The sequence below is a fragment of the Tasmannia lanceolata genome, unplaced genomic scaffold, assembly GCF_043159265.1.
Source record: "Tasmannia lanceolata isolate RefF3 unplaced genomic scaffold, GAP_Taslan_0.1 ptg000005l, whole genome shotgun sequence".
In the NCBI taxonomy this organism is placed as follows: Eukaryota; Viridiplantae; Streptophyta; class Magnoliopsida; order Canellales; family Winteraceae; genus Tasmannia; species Tasmannia lanceolata.
In genome coordinates this window covers 1956121-1976576 of record NW_027518682.1, presented here as the reverse complement: position 1 = coordinate 1976576, position 20456 = coordinate 1956121, and the positions used below count along the sequence as shown (strand labels likewise).

Genomic DNA, 20456 nt, shown 5'->3' with positions numbered 1-20456 from the left:
CTATATTCCATTGATCAAACTACTAGTAAAAAAATGATAATTCAGTTGAAAATGTTTAGAATAACATTTGAAAACAGCTCTGAAATAAATCATGCAAAAAAAAAAAAAAAGAAACTGTACTTTTCCGGTAAACTTCTTATGTGGATTCTATTTTCTCAGAAAACATTTTCCTTGTGAGTCCAAAGGGGGGAGGGGGGGGGGATATCATTTCCCTTAATATTTTCGTTATTTTCATGGGGGCCTTTTGGATTTTTCTATGGCATACATGTATTTTGGATATTTTCCATGAGGTAGGATTGCTTTTCAATGAATGACTTGGATCTAATGGGGTACACTTTTTGTTGGGCTTTTGCAAGGGCGCCTTATTCATCTAGATAATTTTACATGAAATGCTATTCAGCATCAGCCAAACAATAGTATTTTAATTTCGAAAAATTAAAAGATGTGAATGAAACAATAAAAAAATTTCTAGGAAAAGTTTTGTAAAAACTCTCCAACAAAAAATATTCAAGGGAAAATTTTCTACCCATCAAAACATGCCCTAAGGCCTTGTTTGGATTGCAAAAAAAAAAAAACATTTATGACGAAAAAGATTTCTTGGAAAAAAAATTTTCTTGTACAATTTAGAGAAAAACAATATAGTTATGATTAATTTAGAGGTACACCATTATATATTTTTTATTTTTTTTTAACATTTTTTTGGTTAGGTAAGTTTGGGTAGGTAAGCTGGGGTTTTGTAAGGACCCCTACCAGTACCGGTTTATTAAAATGAAACAGATATTACAGTCAAGCATACAAAACACCATCCCTATCACAGAGATAGGGATACAATCAAGAACACGAGGATACAATCCATAAACAGTCTATCCCTAGATACAAATCAAGGAAGAAGAACAGAGTACAGGAAAAAAATTTTTTCATATGTAAAAATAGTATGAAATTTTAGAAATATTTTTCTTTTCCAAACCTTTCCAGAAAATTCCTGCAATCCAACCCGGGAGTAAAGTTTTACTCGTATTTAAGAAAGACTACTGCTATTGGCAGCACTTGTTTTGATAATTGCACAGACTCACCTTGTCTTTTATTATTTAAACAGCTGTCAAAAGTTAACACATTTCCCAAAAAGCTCTCGTTAAGAAAAAGAAGGCAAGCTAAGTCTGTGCAATTATTAAAACATTGTGGTGCCTATATAATAGCCTAAATATAAGCAATTACAGAGCAATGTTAGTATCCTCTTCATTATCATTAATGCCACCCGAAGTCCCGTCCCATCACATCACTACCAATTCCATATTGGCAGTGATGATTCCCATTCAGCCAACCCCATCAATGCTAGCTTATCTTTCTCCTATCTCATGTAAATATGTAATATGTAATTTATTTCTTTTTTCTTGAATACAATGCAAAGGTTTTCTATGTACTTCTCTGAATCGGGAAGAATACGATCCCGATTCTGATTCATGATTCTGGCAATCCAAACGAGCTTGGATGAGAAGAGATTAGATTTATGAACTACCATGTTACTAGGGCGATCGTATTGGTGGTTTACATTCATTGTTTTGTTTCTCTGCACCATTGTCATATATTTCTGAGACCCTTATAAATGCCCTTATAAATGCACTTTGGTGGCTTTGACCTATGGGGGGCGTCCTTGTAGCTGGTATTTGCAAGGGCGGCCTTCAATTTATCATTCCTCTTTTAAGTTTAATTTAATTTGCATAGGTTACTGATGTTTGAACTACCATGTTTTGATAATTGCATAAACTAACCTATCAAAAACATGGTTGTTCAAATACCAGTACCTTTTTTCAAATGGGACATCAAGGCGCAGTATTTTTTCAACAGGCCATCTGGGGCCGCTTCAGAGGGTGATCCAAACAATTCACTTGGCAAAGGCTCCTGTGAGTTTAGCATTGCTCATAAAAAACTATTATAACAGTTATTTGCAAAAGGGACATTAAGGCCATTTTGGGCCTCTCTTTATAGTATGAAGCTAGACTTACCAACAAGTGTTTGAATTAGTGCTATAACTCACCTGTTCTATGCTATAACCGTTGATCTGGTGGGCCACGATGTTGATATATGCTATAAATTTTAGAAAAAAAACCCGACCCGAGATATTTCTCGGGTAGGGTTGGGTTCTCCAAAACCCGACCCACCCGACCCGAGTTGCAGCCCTATTAGTAAGTATTGGATGGCTAAAATTAGCAGCGGCAAAATATGACATAGGACCATTTAATAAAATCCTCACATGTGGCATGTGAGGGGTAGTTTTGTCATTTTAAATAACAAAAAACACAGAAAGAGAGGAACGTGATTTCTAACTGTGAAGAGACTATTGTTTCGTTCCACTCTTGGTCCCGTGTCCGTATCATTATTCTTCACAAAATACATCTAAATTTAGTTCACTTAAACGAATAACCCTTCTCCTATCCGATGGAGAAAATCTCGCAGAGAAAATCTCTCATATGAATATCTTTTACTACCAAAGCGGTTACTCAAAAGGCATACTGCTCTTCCAATTCTTCTTCTAAGAGTCCTCTACATTCTTCTAACCATTAAAGCCCTTTCTATTTTTCTCTCTTGATAAAACCCCTCTTCCAAAACGCATACTACTTTCCAAGACGCACACCTCATCTTCTTTATTTCCAATTACCTCTCTTTACTTCTCCTTCTGCACCATCTCTCTGTTTCATAGTTGTTTCTAGAAATCCAAATGGGTGATATCTATACATTCATGTTCTGCTTCCCTTAGTGGCAATCCTGGTGATCTCTCTGTTTCCATTTTTTTTTTTTTTTTTTGCAGTTTATTATCTTCTCTTCATTTTTTTCTAAAATGATAGGTTTTCCTTATTCCTTTATTTGATATATATAATCTTGACAGGAATAGCATAAATATCTATTCCACATGATAGGAATAGCAGTTTCCCCATTCTGATGTGGCAGGCACCTAAGCCATATTTGCAATGACTCTTAGTCTTTATAACACACGGCACTTTCTCTTTATAACGATGTTTCATTTCGCTTCCATGGAGCCCGAGTTAGTTTTGCGTTGACGGGTTTTAGGATGCTAACTTACCAACTTCTCCAACAGCTTAAGCTCTAGGAGAAAGGCGCTATTTATCTTTTATACTTTAACACTCTCCCGCACGTGTGTGGCTCACTTGGCAAACATGTGGCACATGTGGTCCCACTTTGGGCCGACCATCGCATTTGAGATTTTTACTATCCAGGAGGTTTGAACTCGAGACCTTCGGCTCTGATACCATGTTAACTTACCAACTTCTCCAACAGCTTAAGCTCTTGGAGAAAGGCGTTATTTATCTTTTATACTTTAACAACTATTACCTAGCAAATATGAGGTCTAACCTCCTATCACGGTAAGTATGTAGCCCATAATTTATTCAATGGAAAAAAGTATTACTTTTTTGTTTCTATATACGACTATTTAGTTTCATTTGTTACCGCAAGTTTTCTTTTTCCATTATTTCCTATGTTGCTCTAGAGCATGGGTAAGATCCAGACATGCATCCTCAACTTAAATATGATCATGCAAACGAATAAGGATATAATGGCCAAGCATCTTCTTGAAGAATCAATCATGAGTAGTTTTTAGATTTTGAGAAATCAATTATGTCTATACTGATTTTTCTCTATTGGTTGTGGATGATTTGGAATTAAGTGGTTTTGACTCTCAGATATTGATTACTATTTTCCATTTATGTTATCTTCTTTCCCATATTTCCCCATAAATTGTCTGAGTTTGATCGGTCCTTTGAAGATTTTCAAGGTACCCATTTGAAGATTCCCCCCCTGCATTTCTAGCTTCCAAACAACACGTTCTCTACAATTGTGCTTAAAATAATAGTTGTACTAGCTGTGAAAAGGCTGGACAAAACTGATTAAAAACACAGTTTTAATCTATCCTTTTATAATCATTTACTCTTTTGGTCGCCCTGTACATCGCACGGCTTGTTATTTAAAAACACTGTTTTAATCTATCCTTTTATAATCATTTACTCTTTTGGTCGCCCTGTGCATCGTACGGCTTGTTAACTAGTTTGTATGTAATAGGGAAATGAAAATTTCCACCCATTTCCAAGTATTTCCAACTTAAGCAGGTAGAAATGCACATATCTCAAAAGTATGTATAGCATACCGAGTAGATTTGTAGAGTTAAGTGCAATAACTCCTTTTATGGTTGGCAATGGTCCCCGCCTAATTAAGAAACCCGTTTAGCCCTAAATAGTGACATGACTGTTAAATACACATCTTCATTCGTTAGGATGGACTATCTTCCAGTTTGGAACCCCGTTTCTATTGCTCTTTGGTGGTGGTGCAGAAACTCAAAGTTGTGCAATCGAAAGTCAAAATGATTCCAGGTATTCTCGCTTGTTTTAGACCCAAGGTTTGGAAGTAGAAGGATGGGGAAACACTTTCAAAACGGGATTCTCAACTCAACTCAACTCAACTCAACTAAGCCTGTGTCCCAAACTAGTTGGGGTCGGCTAATGAATCCTTTAGAAAAAATTCATGAAGAAGGTGAAAGGATTAAGGATTTATCCGGCTCAAATTAACTAAGTCTAATCCTGACACTAGTTGGGTTCGTCTACATGGATTATTTTCTTCCATTCTATACTATCTAAGGTCATGTTCTCTCTTATGTTCCTAGCCCCCAAGACGGGATTCCGTTTCGAAAATAAAGACGATTTCATGGGGATTCGTGCTCACTTGTCACAACTACATAGGGTTTCGTCTATAATTTCCAAACGAAATCTCGTTTTGGAAGGAGGTTGAGGAACTGAGGAAGAGGACGATAGAGGAGGCTTGAAATGATATTTCCACCCCCTTTTTGTTTTTGTTATTTTCCAAAACTACTCCAGAGTCCTGAACATTACGCCCAGTTTTTACATGCACAGCGAGAATGAGAGGGTGAGCATAAAACACATAAACTCTGCGAAGGTCACTCTCACCCTCTTAAAAAAATCATTTTTGATCGTGGGCCCACTCTACACAGTGGCAAAACTTCATGGATATTTTTTTGCGTAGTTGTTGGTGGGACTGCACTGAAAAGGCATTGATTATGGGTCCCACACAGAGTGGATTATCCCAACCGTATGATTGTTGAACAATATTGTTCCATGTTGGCCCTGTGAACTGGACCGTCATAGTAGAAGAATTCAACTGGGTTTCTCCTTAGGAGTCTCGTCTATTATCTGCTTTTTATTGGTGTAGTATAACATTTGTTTTTATTTTAATGCTATTTTTTCAGGGCTAAATTTGCTACGTTCTATGTGTTCTTTGTTGGAAAAGATGTTTTAAAATTGCAAAATTATTTATTTTTTGAGACAGTTGAGATGAAAGGTGTTGAGAATGAAGAAAGTAATGGGAAGATTGAAATTCGGTTTGAGAATTTGTCAGTGGAAGCAGAAGTTCATGTTGGGAGCAGAGCAGTTCCTACTTTGCTCAATGCCACCATGAATGCAATTGAGGTACCTTCTTTTGTTTTTCTATTCACTTTTGCAACCATGTTTTCTTTCTCTTATTTGCTCTGCTTTTATAAGACGAACTGATATGGATGGCCTGTCTAATTTTAAGGGATGGTAATTGCAGCCCCCTTTTCACTATATCATTACTCATATGAAAAATGATCAGATGGTGCATTAGATTTACATGTGACTAATACTTAGGATTCTCTTCGACACTTTTACATCTCTTTTATCTTTTTTTTTATTGAATACTACTACCACAACTTTATAATTACTGTATACTTTGAGTTTTTTTTTCCATCCTAATAATAAAATTTTATGTGAAAATAATATATTGTATTTGCTTAACTATTAAAATTTTCATCATATTACTTGTTATAACTTTATCATCTAAAAAATTAAAATGTAAAAATTGATTATATTTTTTTGGCGAATCCACGAATCTTTCTATTTATGGTTTGCCGAATCCAACACCCAATACCCATAGTGTCGGATTTCGACACTCGTATCCGCACTGATGCAACATAGATCAAATGGTTAGCATCCTCTAAGTGAAGTGATTCTTGAGGTGGGCCCACCTAGTAGGTGGTTTAGACTTTAGATCAGTCAACAACGCCATCAATACATTATAGGTGCTTTCACATGCAGATTGTCCCACCAATCGGACGGTCACAAATCTGGGTTAGCCAAAGGTGGGGGCCATCGATGCAACACCAGAATGCCACATCATCATTTTTAAATTGAACTCACCACATTGAATCATTCTTCATCTGTAATTCATCATGTATCTAATGATTGATAGTATTTCAGTTGAAAAAACAAGAATAAAAATGCAAGTTGAAAGCTTCAATATTTTAGCCCTCATAAACATATTTGGTCTCTCTTTCTTCCATTTTTCAACAGGAAGTCCTTGGACTAGTTCGGCTTTCACCATCCAAAAAAAGAGTTAAGAAGATACTTGACAACGTCTCTGGAGTATTGAGGCCATCCAGGTATATATTTAACTATAAATATGATATTAGATTATGTTAAAATATAAAAGATAAATAATGCCTTTCTCCGACAGCTTAAGCTTTTGGAGAAGTTGGTAAGTTAACATGGTATCAAAGCCAAAGGTCTCAAGTTCAAACCTCCCGGATAGCAAAAATCCACATGTGATGGTCGGCCCAAAGTGGGACCACATGTGCCACGTGTTTGCCAAGTGGGTCACACGTGCGGGGGAGTGTTAAAATATAAATATATAAGGAAATGATATTTCCCATATTATATCTATGTTTACGTATGTATGTATTACATTGTCTAGACAACTTTGCAAAAGAAATTTTGCAGCCCTTCTTTTTCACAAGAGAAGTGCCACTCTTTTGAATAAAATGAATACGACAAATTCGGCTATGAGGTGGCTCCTCTCTTGAAAAAGAGGGGCTGTGAATGGCTGTGTAGATTGTTGAGTGCCCATGTTGCATAACTGTAGAAAATGTATCATGGGTTGTTTTTGCATAACTATGGAAAATGTATCATGGGTGGCTCTTTTCTCTCCTCTTGTTTTAGCACAACTGTTGAACACCCATGTTGCAAATTTAGCAATGGTTTACTCTTGAAGGTTCGATACATTAACGGTAACTTTTTTGAAAAAAAAAACTACCATTGGTTGTCATAGTACGTAAATGCATTGAAAATGTATCAAGGGTCGTTTTTATGTTCTCTTTATTTATTTTCAGGATGACACTGCTTCTTGGACCTCCAGGCTCAGGGAAATCAACCCTGTTGTTGGCCCTGGCAGGGAAACTTGATAAAAAGCTAAAGGTCTCTTTCTCATGAATACAGGAGTGTATTGTTTTATGTATTTATGCATATATGTTTGCTTGGCTAGTTTAACTTCCTTTGATACCATGGTCTGGTTGACAGTTACATGGAAAAATCACTTACTGTGGTCGCAAATTGTCGGAATTCGTCCCTCAGAGAACCTGTGCTTATGTTAGCCAGCATGATGTTCACAGTGGTGAGATGACAGTTAGAGAGACATTAGATTTCTCTGGACATTGCTTGGGAGTTGAAGGCAGATATGAAATGCTAGCAACATTGTTGAGACAAGTGAAGGAAGCCGGAATTACTCTGGATCCCGAGATTGAAGAATACATGAAAGTCAATTCAATGGAAAGCCAGAAAAGCATTGTGGTTGTAAATTCCATTCTCAAGGTTAGTTCTTCCATTTTACGTAGGTTTGCAGAATGTATTTTTCTGTTCTTCTTATGTAACAAACCCAAGTTTGTTAAGCCTGAATTGTCGAAATTCTGTACAGTTTCTTGGTTTGGATATCTGTGCGGATATTACTGTGGGCAATGAGATGATAAGGGGAATTTCAGGTGGGCAAATGAAGCGTGTGACTACTGGTATGTCTCTATAGTGATGAAAATGCAAAGTCCAAAACATATAATTGTTTTTCAGAGGTCTGAGTTATGCATGAATTTCCAGCATAAACTTAATGCATGGAAAATTGAACAAGTTATTCTCGATACCACCTCCACTTGTTAATGATTTTTGTTCAGCGGGCCACAAATGTCACTGCTGGCTTTTCACATCATATAATTGGGTTTTAATCTCTTGTTTTTGTAATATCTCAAATTTCTCTGCGTGGTGTGACTGGTGTCATACATTCTTAGTGTGTCACTCATAAAAGTTGAGTAATTGCTAAGTACATTTGTGTTGTTTTTTTAAACTCATATAGGAAAGTTAATGACATATATATATATATATATATATATATGCTCCATTGAATCATCCTAACCCCTCCAAAAGTGGAGGGCAAAAAAAGGGCAGATTTGTGGTCTGTCCATTTTGACCTCCACAAATGGATGGGTTAGGATGATCCTATGGAGCTGATTTTTTGTACACGCCCTATCTATGTAAGGCCCTTTCTAGTGAATGCTTTGGATCATCCTAACAATGTGGGCCTCAATGGTTTTTTAGCTCAAGCTCACGAATATGTTCCAATGCTCAAGCTCACAATCCTTTTCCTCTCTCTCTCTCTCTCTCTCTCTCTATATATATATATATATATATATATATATATAGAGAGAGAGAGAGAGAGAGAGAGAGAGAGAGAAAACTGTTGGTGAGCTTAAGTTGTTATAACGCCTCCCATTGGTGCGCTTAAGCGGGACCCAAACATTTAAACGAATAGGAGGCATTATAACAACTTAAGCGCACCAAAAAAAGGGTGAGCTTAAGCGCACCAACAGTTTTCTCACACACATATATATATATATAGAGAGAGAGAGAGAGAGAGAGAACATTTCCTACACACTTGTGTAGGTAAGTTACCTACACACTAGCTTAAAATACAGTGGGGGCCCACATTGTTTGGGTGATCCAAACCATTCATTTGAATGGTCCTCACATAGATAGGGTGTCCACAAAAAATCAGATCCATAGGATCTTCCCAACCCTACGATTTGTGGAGGTAAAATGGACGTGTATAAACCTTCACAAATTAGTCCATTTTTTGCCTCCATAGTTTGAATGGTTGGGATGATCCTATGGATCTGATTTTTTGTGGACACCCTATCTATGTGAGGACCATTCAAATGAATGGTTTGGATCACCCAAACAATGTGGGCCCCCACTGTATTTTAAGCTAGTGTGTAGGTAACTTACCTACACAAGTGTGTAGGAAATGTTTTCTCATATATATATATATATATATATATATATATATATATATATATATATATAGAGAAAACGGTTCCGACACATATGTGTAGACAGTTCTCTACACACTAGCTTAAAATATAGTGGGGGCCCACATTGTTTGGGTGATCCAAGCCATCCATTTTAAAGGCCCTCACATAGATAGGGTGTCTACAAAAAATCAGATCCATAGGATCATCCCAACCCTACGATTTGTGGAGGTAAAATGGATGTCTTTAAACCTTCACAAATTAGTCCATTTTTTGCTTCCACAGTTCGAATGGTTAGGATGATCCTATGGATCTGATTTTTTATGGACACCCTATCTATGTGAGGGCCTTAAAAATGAATGGTTTGGATCACCCAAATAATGTGGCCCCCACTGTATTTTAAGCTAGTGTGTAGATAACTTATCTACACATATGTGTAGGAACCGTTCTCTCATATATATATATATATATATATATATATAGAGAGAGAGAGAGAGAGAGAGAGAGAGAGAGAGAGAGAGAGAGAGAGAGAGAGATATTTGCACATAAAATCAAGGATAACTCATCTCATTTAATTAATGAATGATATGAAGCATTGAATTTACTATTGATCAAGATCTCCTATAAACTATGAAATATGCGACCCATTCATTAATTTTGAGTAATACCTTGTTTCAAATTCTTTGTGGATTCCTGTCTTTAATTTTCTCATTTTTAACCATTTCAACAATGTAACATGCTTGTAGTGAGTTCTACATTGTTTATAATTATTGACTTACAGGAGATAACAGTCACAGCTTACTCTGGGTGCAGGAGAGATGTTGGTTGGACCTGCAAAAGCTTTCCTCATGGATGATATATCAACTGGGCTGGACAGTTCCACGGCCTTCCAGATTGTTAAGTTTATGAGCCAGGTGGCTCATGTTACAGATGGCACCATGCTTATCTCACTTTTGCAGCCTACGCCTGAAACATTCGATCTTTTCGATGATATTATCCTACTTTCGGAGGGTCAGATTGTCTACCAAGGTCCTTGTGACAAAATCCTTGACTTCTTTGAGTTCATAGGCTTCAAATGTCCTGAAAGAAAAGGAGTTGCAGACTTTCTGCAAGAGGTAACTTCAAAGAAGGATCAGGAACAATATTGGGCTGATAGGAACCAATCTTACCGGTACATACCAGTTTCTGAGTTTGCACAGTGCTTCAGATCTTTTTATATTGGCCAACAACTGACAGAACTCCTCAAAAATCCATACACTGAAGTCAAAGCCTATCCTTCTGCATTAGTAACAGAACCATATGGCATATCAAGCTGGGAGATTCTCAAGATATGCTTTTCAAGGGAATGGTTGCTGATGAAGCGCAATTGGTTTATTTATGTATTCAAAACCTTCCAGATAACAACAATTTCGTTAATCATCCTGACTGTATTCTTGAGAACAAAAATGAAGCACCAAACAATTGCTGATGGAGGAAAATACTTAGGGGTGTTGTTTTTCATTCTAATAAACATAATGTTTAATGGCATTGCAGAGCTTGGAATGATTGTTCTCAGGCTTCCTGTGTTCTATAAGCAGAGAGATTTATTGTTCTATCCTCCATGGGCTTTCAGTTTATCTCTTTCGATCCTTAGGATTCCCCTCTCACTGCTAGAGTCAGGGATAATGATCATTCTTACTTATTATACAGTTGGTTTCGCTCCTGGTGTCAGCAGGTAAACAATTGACAAATTTCCTATTTTCAGTTTCAAATTAGTGATATTCATATGCAGGCTATTCCATGGAACAAGTAGCTGCAAATTACAAAGTTCTTTTTGTTCTTGTTTGTCGGATATTTTCAGGTTTTTCAAACAGTTTTTGGCATTATTCTGCACACATCAGATGGGTCTTTCTCTCTTCCGGTTCATTGCTGCAGTTGGAAGAACAATGGTTGTATCAAACACAATTGGAACTTTCAGTTTGCTAGTGGTGTTTACGCTGGGAGGATTTGTCGTTGCTAAAGGTTCCAAACAATTTCTTTTATAATCAATTATCTGTTGAAATTCCTTATAATTATTAATTGTTGCACATCCCAACTTTTTTTAAATTCACAAGGATTAGTTCAGACTGAAAATAAAAGGTTGACTATGGCATCTGATGAATGTTTTTGCTCCTAATTTGTGTGAAAATTAGAATGAAACATACCGATACGGTGCTTGGGATAATTTATCTTCCTCTGCCTGCAGATGACATTCAGCCATGGTGGATTTGGGCTTACTGGGCATCTCCAATGATGTATGGACAAAATGCCATAGCCATCAATGAATTTCTTGACGACAGATGGAGCACTGTAGGGTTTCCTAATATATGTACTAATTTTTTTATATAGTTTAAATGCTTACGATTTAACCTTTTAGTAATCTTAGGATGTTTATCATTTCAATGTCTAGAACTAGTAGTGAGCTCAACGTCCCTGATGCCATTATCCAAATATCATTCATTTCTATTTTTCCTCTGTTACAGCCCAACAATGATCCAAAAATTGATGCACCCACAATTGGAAAGGCCCTTCTCAAATCTAGAAGCCTTTTTGTTGATGAATATTGGTTCTGGATTTCTATTGGAGCCCTTATTGGGTTTTCTCTTCTCTATAATGTTTGTTTTGTTGTGGCACTAACGTACCTAAATCGTAAGTCGCCACTTATCAATAACTGGTATGTGTTTCTGTGATTCAAGTATTATACTTACATTGCCTGTTTTAATGATATGGATTGCAGCTTTAGGTAATTCCCAAGCTGTAACCTTGGATGAGATTGCAGAGGAGAAACGTAAGGAGAAGTCATCCTCCAACAAGGAGCCAATATCAGAAGCCATTGAATTCAGTTAAGCATCGAGCACCCCTAGTGTGATAATTTTAGTGATCAAACTACTAGCTAATTTTTTAAAACTTGCATTGTCAATCAACAACTTGTCCGTATCAGTCTCAGTCTAACCAAGTCAATAAGTTGTTGTACTGAGTTTTACTTGTATTCGATTGTCGTATATATCAGAAACCAAGCAGTGGAACCTAAATTTAGAAGCTATTTCACTATAATCAAGACCAAAATAAATCAACAACAGATATTTTCTAGCCCAGTTTCTTTCTTATTGCCTAATCGATTGCATTTATGTATCATAGTTATTAGGTGCAAGGTGTGAAGCTAAGGATCGTTCACAAGATGAACATTTGAGAAATATGAAATATCCGAAAGTACAAATTGGTTCCCTCTAATCAAAAGACATGTTCCCAGATGACTAAACTATTGAGTACACAAATTACTACAAAGTCATAGTCATACCATGAACATGGGGAAGACAAAAATAGCTCGTCTTTGTGCTAAACATCTGCGACACACCCAATAAGCATTTATATACTAGCATATGCACTACACATAAAAGATAAAGAAACTATTTGATGTGAGGGCTACACATCTGCCCCATTGACACCCTATACTTGACCACTTGTGTGATGATCTAGATGCTCATCGAGTAGGGCCATAGTGGAAGGGGCACAGTCTAAAATCATACTGTCTTGACTATCCCAACTATCAGAAAAAATAGACCTTTTGCTTGTTTGTATGTGGACTGTTGTCCATTTTTCCATTTTTGTTTCAACTTCTGGTCTGTTGGACAACTATCAGACAGTAAGGATCATATGGGCCTTGCATCATTATACAATGCGTAAAATGCAAATCATAATAATTACTCTTAAATATATGATTAGCATGGAAATTCATACTGCTGGGTCTATTTATAGTAATCTTAGGCAATGTGTCCAATATTACAGGTATGCCAGTGAGGGATGTTCCTGCTAGTGCCAACTCAAGTGTTAGTGATGCAAACCATGCACCTAGGAAAGGAATGATTTTGCCATTCCAGCCTCTCTCCCTTGCATTCGATCACGTGAATTACTATGTTGACATGCCCCCTGTAAGTCACTTGCATCAAATACTTAAACTGTCTCAAGAGGCTTTTCTTATTTCTCTTATTTACTTCATAGCAGTCATGTTATTTTCAAACTTCTTTGTTAAGATCAAAAGAATTGTCTGTAGGTCACTTGCATCAAATACTTCAACTGTCTAAAGAGGCTTTTCTTATTTCTTTTATTTACTTCACAGCAGTCATGTTATTTTCAAACTGCTTTGTTAAGATCAAAAGAATTGTCAAAAGAAACCTAACGCTGCAAAATCTTGATGATTGGAGGAGAAGGCTATTATTCAGCCAGCACTGCCTTCTGTCTCGACAGTGTTGGATTCTGCCAGTTCTTTCATCGAAGAACTAAAATCGGATTACATTTCAATGAAATGCTTAGTTCCCTTTTAAACAGTAATGAAAAATTAAGCAAACTTTAACTTGTGAAAGATTTAAATAGTCAAAGTTTTCAAACAGTCTTGGATTTTCTAGTTTCATTTGATAACTTTTTATCATGTTGATTACTATGAAGTTTGCATAATTTTTAGTGCCTTTGTCCAAGATTCCCCAAGATCTAAGTTTATGTTGTTGATGGTAACTTGAAAAGAGTTTTTTTAGTTCGTGAATGTAGCATGACAATTCTGAACTCCATTACAGTAGAAATTCAAGGTAAAAAAAATCTTAGGCTGGAAAGTTTCTTTTCAATCTAGGAAATGAAGAAGCAGGGAATTGGAGGAACCCATCTCCAGTTACTACGCAATGTTAGTGGTGCTTTCAGACCAGGTGTATTGACAGCACTAGTTGGAAGTAGCGGTGCTGGAAAGACCACCTTGATGGATGTTCTGGCTGGAAGGAAGACAAAAGGGATCGTTGAAGGAACTGTTAGTGTTTCTGGTTACCCAAAAAACCAAGCTACATTTGCCCGAATTAGTGGTTACTGCGAGCAAAATGATATTCATTCACCAAATGTAACTGTGTATGAGTCTCTCGTATACTCAGCTTGGCTGCGTCTTTCTCCTGAAGTACAACCCAAAACACGGAAGGTATGTTGGTGTTTGTCTCTCTAGATAAGAAGACATAGATACATGCACAAAGAATACAATGTTCTGAATTTGCATTCCTTTCTTACATGTCCTTAGCTAACCCTGATTATTGGCCCTCCAATTAATTGATATTGTTTACTTCTGTTAGCCTTAACATGCCCCATGAATAGCTACATGATTTCTAGCCCTAGATGTATGATGCTATTATTGGCTGTAACTTAAATCTGTCTGCCATAGATGTTCATTGACGAAGTTATGGATCTGGTTGAGCTTGATCGGCTTAGAGATGCTATGGTGGGCATCCCTGGAGTAGATGGTCTTTCGACTGAACAGAGAAAACGGCTAACGATAGCTGTGGAATTGGTTGCAAATCCATCCATCATTTTCATGGATGAGCCAACATCTGGGCTTGATGCTAGAGCAGCAGCAATTGTAATGAGGACAGTGAGGAATACAGTGGATACAGGACGAACAGTTGTTTGCACTATTCACCAACCAAGCATTGACATTTTTGAAGCTTTTGATGAGGTATGTTTCCCAGTTCTCTTGGTCCTTGTCTTTAGAATCTCCTCTATGCGATTGTCATGTATCTGTTTATGCTTCTGTTTCAACTGTATCAATTTGTCCACACTCCACAGCTTCTTTTGATGAAGAAAGGAGGACAACTCATTTATGCGGGACCTCTTGGTCGCCATTCCCACAAGCTTATTGAGTATTTTGAAGTGAGTTCTTTCATCTTCCATTCAAATTGTTGGTCACGGAATTTTGTTTTCACTCGAAAATAACATGATATATTAAAGCTTTGATCATAAATCACAAAATGAATCAAACAATCCATTACAGCTTCGAACAATTTGCATAGGCAATTGATCCTAGAACCTCTAGGATCTTAGTTTCTTAGGAACTTAAAGAATGTTTGGAGAAAAAGATTAATAATTCCTTGGTGGCTATAACTTATTATCCAATGTCTTTCAAGGTTGGTTATAATTTTGTTCAGTAATAGACACATGCAACTCACTGACCCTTTTCCATATTGAACAAATAAGAGTATGTTATAGTTAATTATACATAACACAAGTAGTGACATTTGCGCTTGTATAGTTGTATGCAGCATGGACACTCATGTGCCTAAAGACATTCATGTTTTTGTAGGTGGTTTACTTATTTCTTCCTCTTTCCTCATCAAATCCTAAAGTTTTGGGCAAAAAATTTCGATATTACTAGTTTTCTTTTTCTAGTTAATATGGTTTTGATGTGTTCACCATATAAAAAGTTGTATAAGAAGCCAACTCTCATGCCACATATAGTAGGCTCTTCACAGAAATCCCAAAGTGTAATATCTTCAACTTATGAAGAATGATATCTTGCAGGCAATCCAAGGTGTTCCCAAGATCAGAGATGGTTACAATCCTGCTACGTGGATGCTGGAGGTCAGTTCCTCTTCAGTAGAAGCTCAACTTGGACAGGATTTTGCAGAAATTTATTCTATTTCTGCACTTTATAAGTAAGTGAAACAAGATATTACAATGTTTTTGAGTCTTGTCTTCTTACTCTCTTTATTCTTTATCTTGTCATGTTTGTCATACTCTCAATGTCTTTCAGGCGGAACCAGGAACTAATCAAGGAGCTGAGCACGCCAGCACCAGAGTCCAGTGATCTTTACTTTCCTACCAGATACTCTCAAACCTTTACTACTCAATTCATGGCTTGTTTATGGAAGCAATACTGGTCCTACTGGAGAAACCCACAGTATAATGCAGTTCGATTCTTCATGACAATTATAATTAGTGTTCTCTTTGGTACTATCTTCTGGGACGATGGCCATAAGACGTAAGTATTGAAGTTTTGTTGTTGTGACTAGATAACATCGATAACACAAGAGCAGAAACACTATAACCAACAACAATAACTATATATAGTAATAATTACACCAGATGCTTTTTTTTTCTTTTTTAGAAAAAATATGAAGAATTGAAGCACATCCAAACTGGGCAGATAATGGCAGTTGATTGTAGGAGATTCTCGCTCACGAGCAATAATTAACAAACTCAACTTTTGGTTGCTTGCAAAGTATTTAGTGAATTTTTCTTTTTGGTCGGTTAATCCAGAATTTGAAACTATATGGAATCCAGTAGATCCTCTCAAGTGGATTACTTCTAGTTACATATTTTGGCATGTAAAATGAGATCATGATACCCTTAATTTTCATTACTCAGCAACTATAACACTTGAAACAATCTGGAACTGCTAGACATTAGCATTCATGGTAAAATAACTATTCCTCATCCTTAGTTTAACCTTCAAACTCACCTGATGGAAATGCCAAATTATGAAAATACCCAATTGCATCAATTCTGATTTAGTATTTATTAATTATTACTACTATTATTTAAATGGAAAAACATTGAAAAAACTACTACTGTGAAGATCACAGTCTGATACTGTACAGAGTATTAGTATTCTGGTATAATAAATGGAAAAACATCGTAAAATCCATTACTCTGACGATCATAGTCTGATACTTTACAGGGTATTAGTATTCTGATCCTTTTAAGAGAACCAAGAACATGTCAAAATGATACGGGAAATCATTAGAGTATTTCTGCGACTTTTTCTTTATTTTTCTTCTTAAGTTGTTTGTAGGATATTTGATTTTTATGCATTTCTATTACATAAACAGGAGAAAACAACAAGACCTATTGAATCTGCTCGGAGCCATCTATTCATCTGTTTTCTTCCTTGGATCCATCAATGCTGCCACAGTGCAACCTGTTGTCGCAATTGAAAGGACTATCTTCTACCGTGAAAAGGCTGCGGGGATGTACTCTGCATTAGCTTATGCATTTGCTCAAGTGAGCCCTCATGTCCAAACACATTCCTTTTCTTTTCTTGTGTTTTTTCCTGGTTTAGCTGCAATTAAGAAACTGAAACCATGGTGCCTAACCAAGACCACTCACCGCACCATATGGACTAGCAATGACTAGTCTGATTTGCTGTTTGAGAAATTAAATAGCAGAACTAGAAGAAATATATGGGGCATATGATGCATACTTGAAATTCTCCTATAAGTTCTGAAATGCCAAACTAGTCTCTTAACAACCTTAAACATCGCAGGTAAGCATTGAGATACTGTATCTAGCATTGCAGGCCGTTGTCTACTGTGTGCCACTCTTCGCTCTGATCAATCTCCCTTGGGTCGCTGGAAACTTTTTATGGTTCTTTTACTTCCTGTTCATGTCCTTGGTCGTCTTCACGGTGTACGGAATGATGGCCGTGTCCCTGACTCCCAACTACCCAATAGCTTCCATTGTCATGTCATTTTTCATGATCCTTTGGAATTTGTTCTCTGGCTTCCTAATCAGTAGACCGGTATGTAGCCTAACTGCTATTGCTTCTACAACTAGTATTACTGTTGCTATTACTGCAATTGCTTGTTATATTAGATGCACATGATACATAAGTGAGACCTCCTTGTTCAATAATCCAAATCATTTATTTGCTACGACTTGCTAAGGAGGGTCATTTCTCTCCGTCAAACTATCTTAACCCTTTGATTTGTGGAGGCTTTGTTGGATAATTAGTCTGTTTCCTTTTAAATCATGAGTTATTTGTGGCTTGGAACAACAGATAAAGGGTTTGGATCGTTCAACAAGTGGTCCTCACTTGAACTTATGCCCGCCCATATATTTTCAAGAGAAAAATATACCCATGCATCATACTACAACTCTATTACTATTACTTCGAATAATTGAAAAATTCTTGGAAAAATCCTGAATCTTTTAATGCACCTTTTAAGCTTTAAAAAGTACCAAATGATTCAAAAATCCAAAATATAAAATTTCCAAATTAAACCCCAAGTTTCTGAATTAAATTTAAATTTGACAAATAATTAGTCAACTTCTCATATATCATTTGTGGATGTTGCGAGAAATTTAAAATTTTCAAAAAAGAGTCACCTTCTGATATATTATTTGTAGATGTTGTGTGAAATTTAAAATTATTGAAAAAGAAATTGGTGTGAAAACTGAACTTTCATCCTACTCTAGAAAACAGATAAACCATAGTTCAAATAGAAAATGAGTTTTTTTTTTTAATTTCTCAAATATTTGCCTCTCAGAATTGTTCCCGAATTCGAACTTCCTAACTATGCTATTACTATTACTAAAATGAGTCATTATGTAACCGTTGCCATATTTTTCTCGAAAGATATGTGCAGGCAGAAGTACAATGGAGCCACTTGTTCAAGGATCCAAACCACTTATCTTCTAGGCCTTGTTATAGATCCATCATGAACCAAAACTCTTCTAAGTGGAACGATCCTAAGCCTCCCATTTGTGGTCTTAAAAATAAGTATCTTGAAACAAATGGCCAACATTCACTAGAGAAAACCTCTACAATCAAATATTGGTGCATGATATATATCTATAACAAGGCATAGAAAATTAACTGTTGAGATTTAATTCTATTAGTCATGATGTTCAAATATTGCAGCAAATCCCGATATGGTGGAGGTGGTACTATTGGGCTTCTCCGGTGGCTTGGACAGTGTACGGGGTTGTGGTGTCTCAGGTGGGTGAAAATGAGGAGCTAGTCGAGATACCGGGGGCGCCAAGCATGCCTGTGAAGATGTTCGTGAAGGAGAGGTTAGGATTTGATTACGACTTTCTCGGCGTGGTTGCTGGAATCCATGTTGTCTTTGCCTTTCTCTTCACATTCATCTTCGCCTATGGCATCAGGGTCCTCAACTTCCAAAAGAGATAATGTGATTATGTGACATTATGGGTGGTATACAAGGAGAATTATATGGCCTTCAGCCACTTTTGTTCAAATAAATTATAGCTTCTATTTTTACTGAGTTACGCACAACATAAATATCAGCTACATTAATTGCAACCCTGGATAAGTGATTCTATTATCGACTACAACTTAATCCTGTTAATGCTGTAGATCTTTGTTAAGGAATCAGATGCTCTAGTGTTGTTGGATTTTTTTCAAAATATTTTTTTATAAAATTGATTTATGGAAACACTTCTTCTATTTGTGAAATGGTATTTCCGTTCAAAAGACACTAGTGTTGTGAAAAGGTATGTTAAAAGAATTATTTTAAATGAAAGGTTAATTTCATTGAGAAAAGTACGGAATGTTGGCCGATGAATGTTGGCCGATGTTTGGAGAAATTACGGATTGTAGGCACCTTATAAAACAAGAACGAAACACGGGCTAATCTTCAAAATCGGGTGAGGAAAAGACTCTCACACCCTTCTGGCATCATAAGAGTCCTCGTATGTTGCCCTTCCAGATGGATGAGATTTGAAAATGTCCAATCATTATCTTAAAGATGAGAACGTAGAGGAGTGAAAATATCATCCAAACCGTTCATTTGTTGGGCCACAACATATATAAGATCCACCGCATAATCATCTCCATTGGATGATCTCAACCCTCAGATCTATATAGGTTTCTATAACGAACAATCCCATTGTAGATAGGATCATTAGGATCATCCAACTTTATGTAACAATAAGAAAGAGATATTAGGAACTGGTTTAAGAACAAAAATTTGAAATAAAGGGGAACTTCACGGAAAAAATAAAACTAAACAGAGAGAGAGTTTGGGAATTGATTCAAGCAAAAAAAATCCAGAAAATAAAGGGGTAAATTATTGGAAAAAAAAAAATCAAAGATAGACCTATTTAAGAAAAAACCCCAAAATTAAGGGCGCAAACTTTACAAAAAAAAATCAAAATAAATCTATCAACTTAAGCCTAATATAAAAAAACCTAACTTTTAGGGGGCAATTGAGTACGCCGCCGGAATATCAGGGATACGCCGGCGTATTCTAGAGTACGCCGCCGGAATATCAAGTACGTTGCCGGATTTTATGGGTTCAAACATGTGTTCCAAACGTATCGAATACGCCGTCAGATTGTAGAGTACGCCGCCGGATTATAGGGTACGCCGCTGGAATATCAAGGGGTATGCCGATGGAAATAGAGTGTAAGAGGAAATAACGGGTACAGAGAGGCAGTATTATTAGAAGACGCCACTGTTTCATATTGATGTCAACGTGTCGTGGATCCGACAGTCTATTCATATTGGCGACAGGCAAGATTTAAACGAACCCAAGGGACAATGGGTTCAAAGAAAGAATTCAAATCCAAACCAAACCAACTGTGTATAGAGCCGCTAGCGTTCCAAAAAGTTTTTCAACACGTGTCAAGCATTCATCCATCTCTAGTTATTTCCGACGGCCAAGATAGAAACGAACTCAAGGTTCTGTCGGTTCAAATACACATTCAAACGAACCAATAGAAGCCT

General features: G+C 36.6%; 1 protein-coding gene across 3 annotated transcripts; it reads left to right on the top strand.

Moving 5' to 3' along the window:
* The first annotated feature begins 4267 nt into the window (after positions 1–4267).
* On the top strand, positions 4268–19077 carry LOC143877046 (ABC transporter G family member 39-like). Of its 3 annotated transcripts, none has more exons than XM_077378769.1 (20): positions 4268–4382; positions 5353–5492; positions 6393–6481; positions 7208–7292; positions 7395–7685; positions 7789–7879; positions 9980–10880; positions 11007–11167; positions 11391–11494; positions 11668–11833; positions 11922–12026; positions 12971–13113; positions 13806–14138; positions 14376–14666; positions 14777–14860; positions 15509–15642; positions 15741–15968; positions 16819–16990; positions 17253–17507; positions 18630–19077. In XM_077378769.1, exons 1-20 carry the CDS (start codon positions 4373–4375, stop codon positions 18897–18899), a joined length of 4053 nt encoding a protein of 1350 aa, XP_077234884.1. In that variant the 5' UTR covers positions 4268–4372; the 3' UTR covers positions 18900–19077. The 3 variants fall into 3 exon arrangements, with proteins under 3 accessions (XP_077234884.1, XP_077234885.1, XP_077234887.1); XM_077378770.1 differs by having other exon boundaries at positions 4289–4382; positions 5349–5492; XM_077378772.1 differs by lacking the exon at positions 4268–4382 and adding an exon at positions 5175–5229.
* The last annotated feature ends 1379 nt before the right edge of the window (positions 19078–20456 follow it).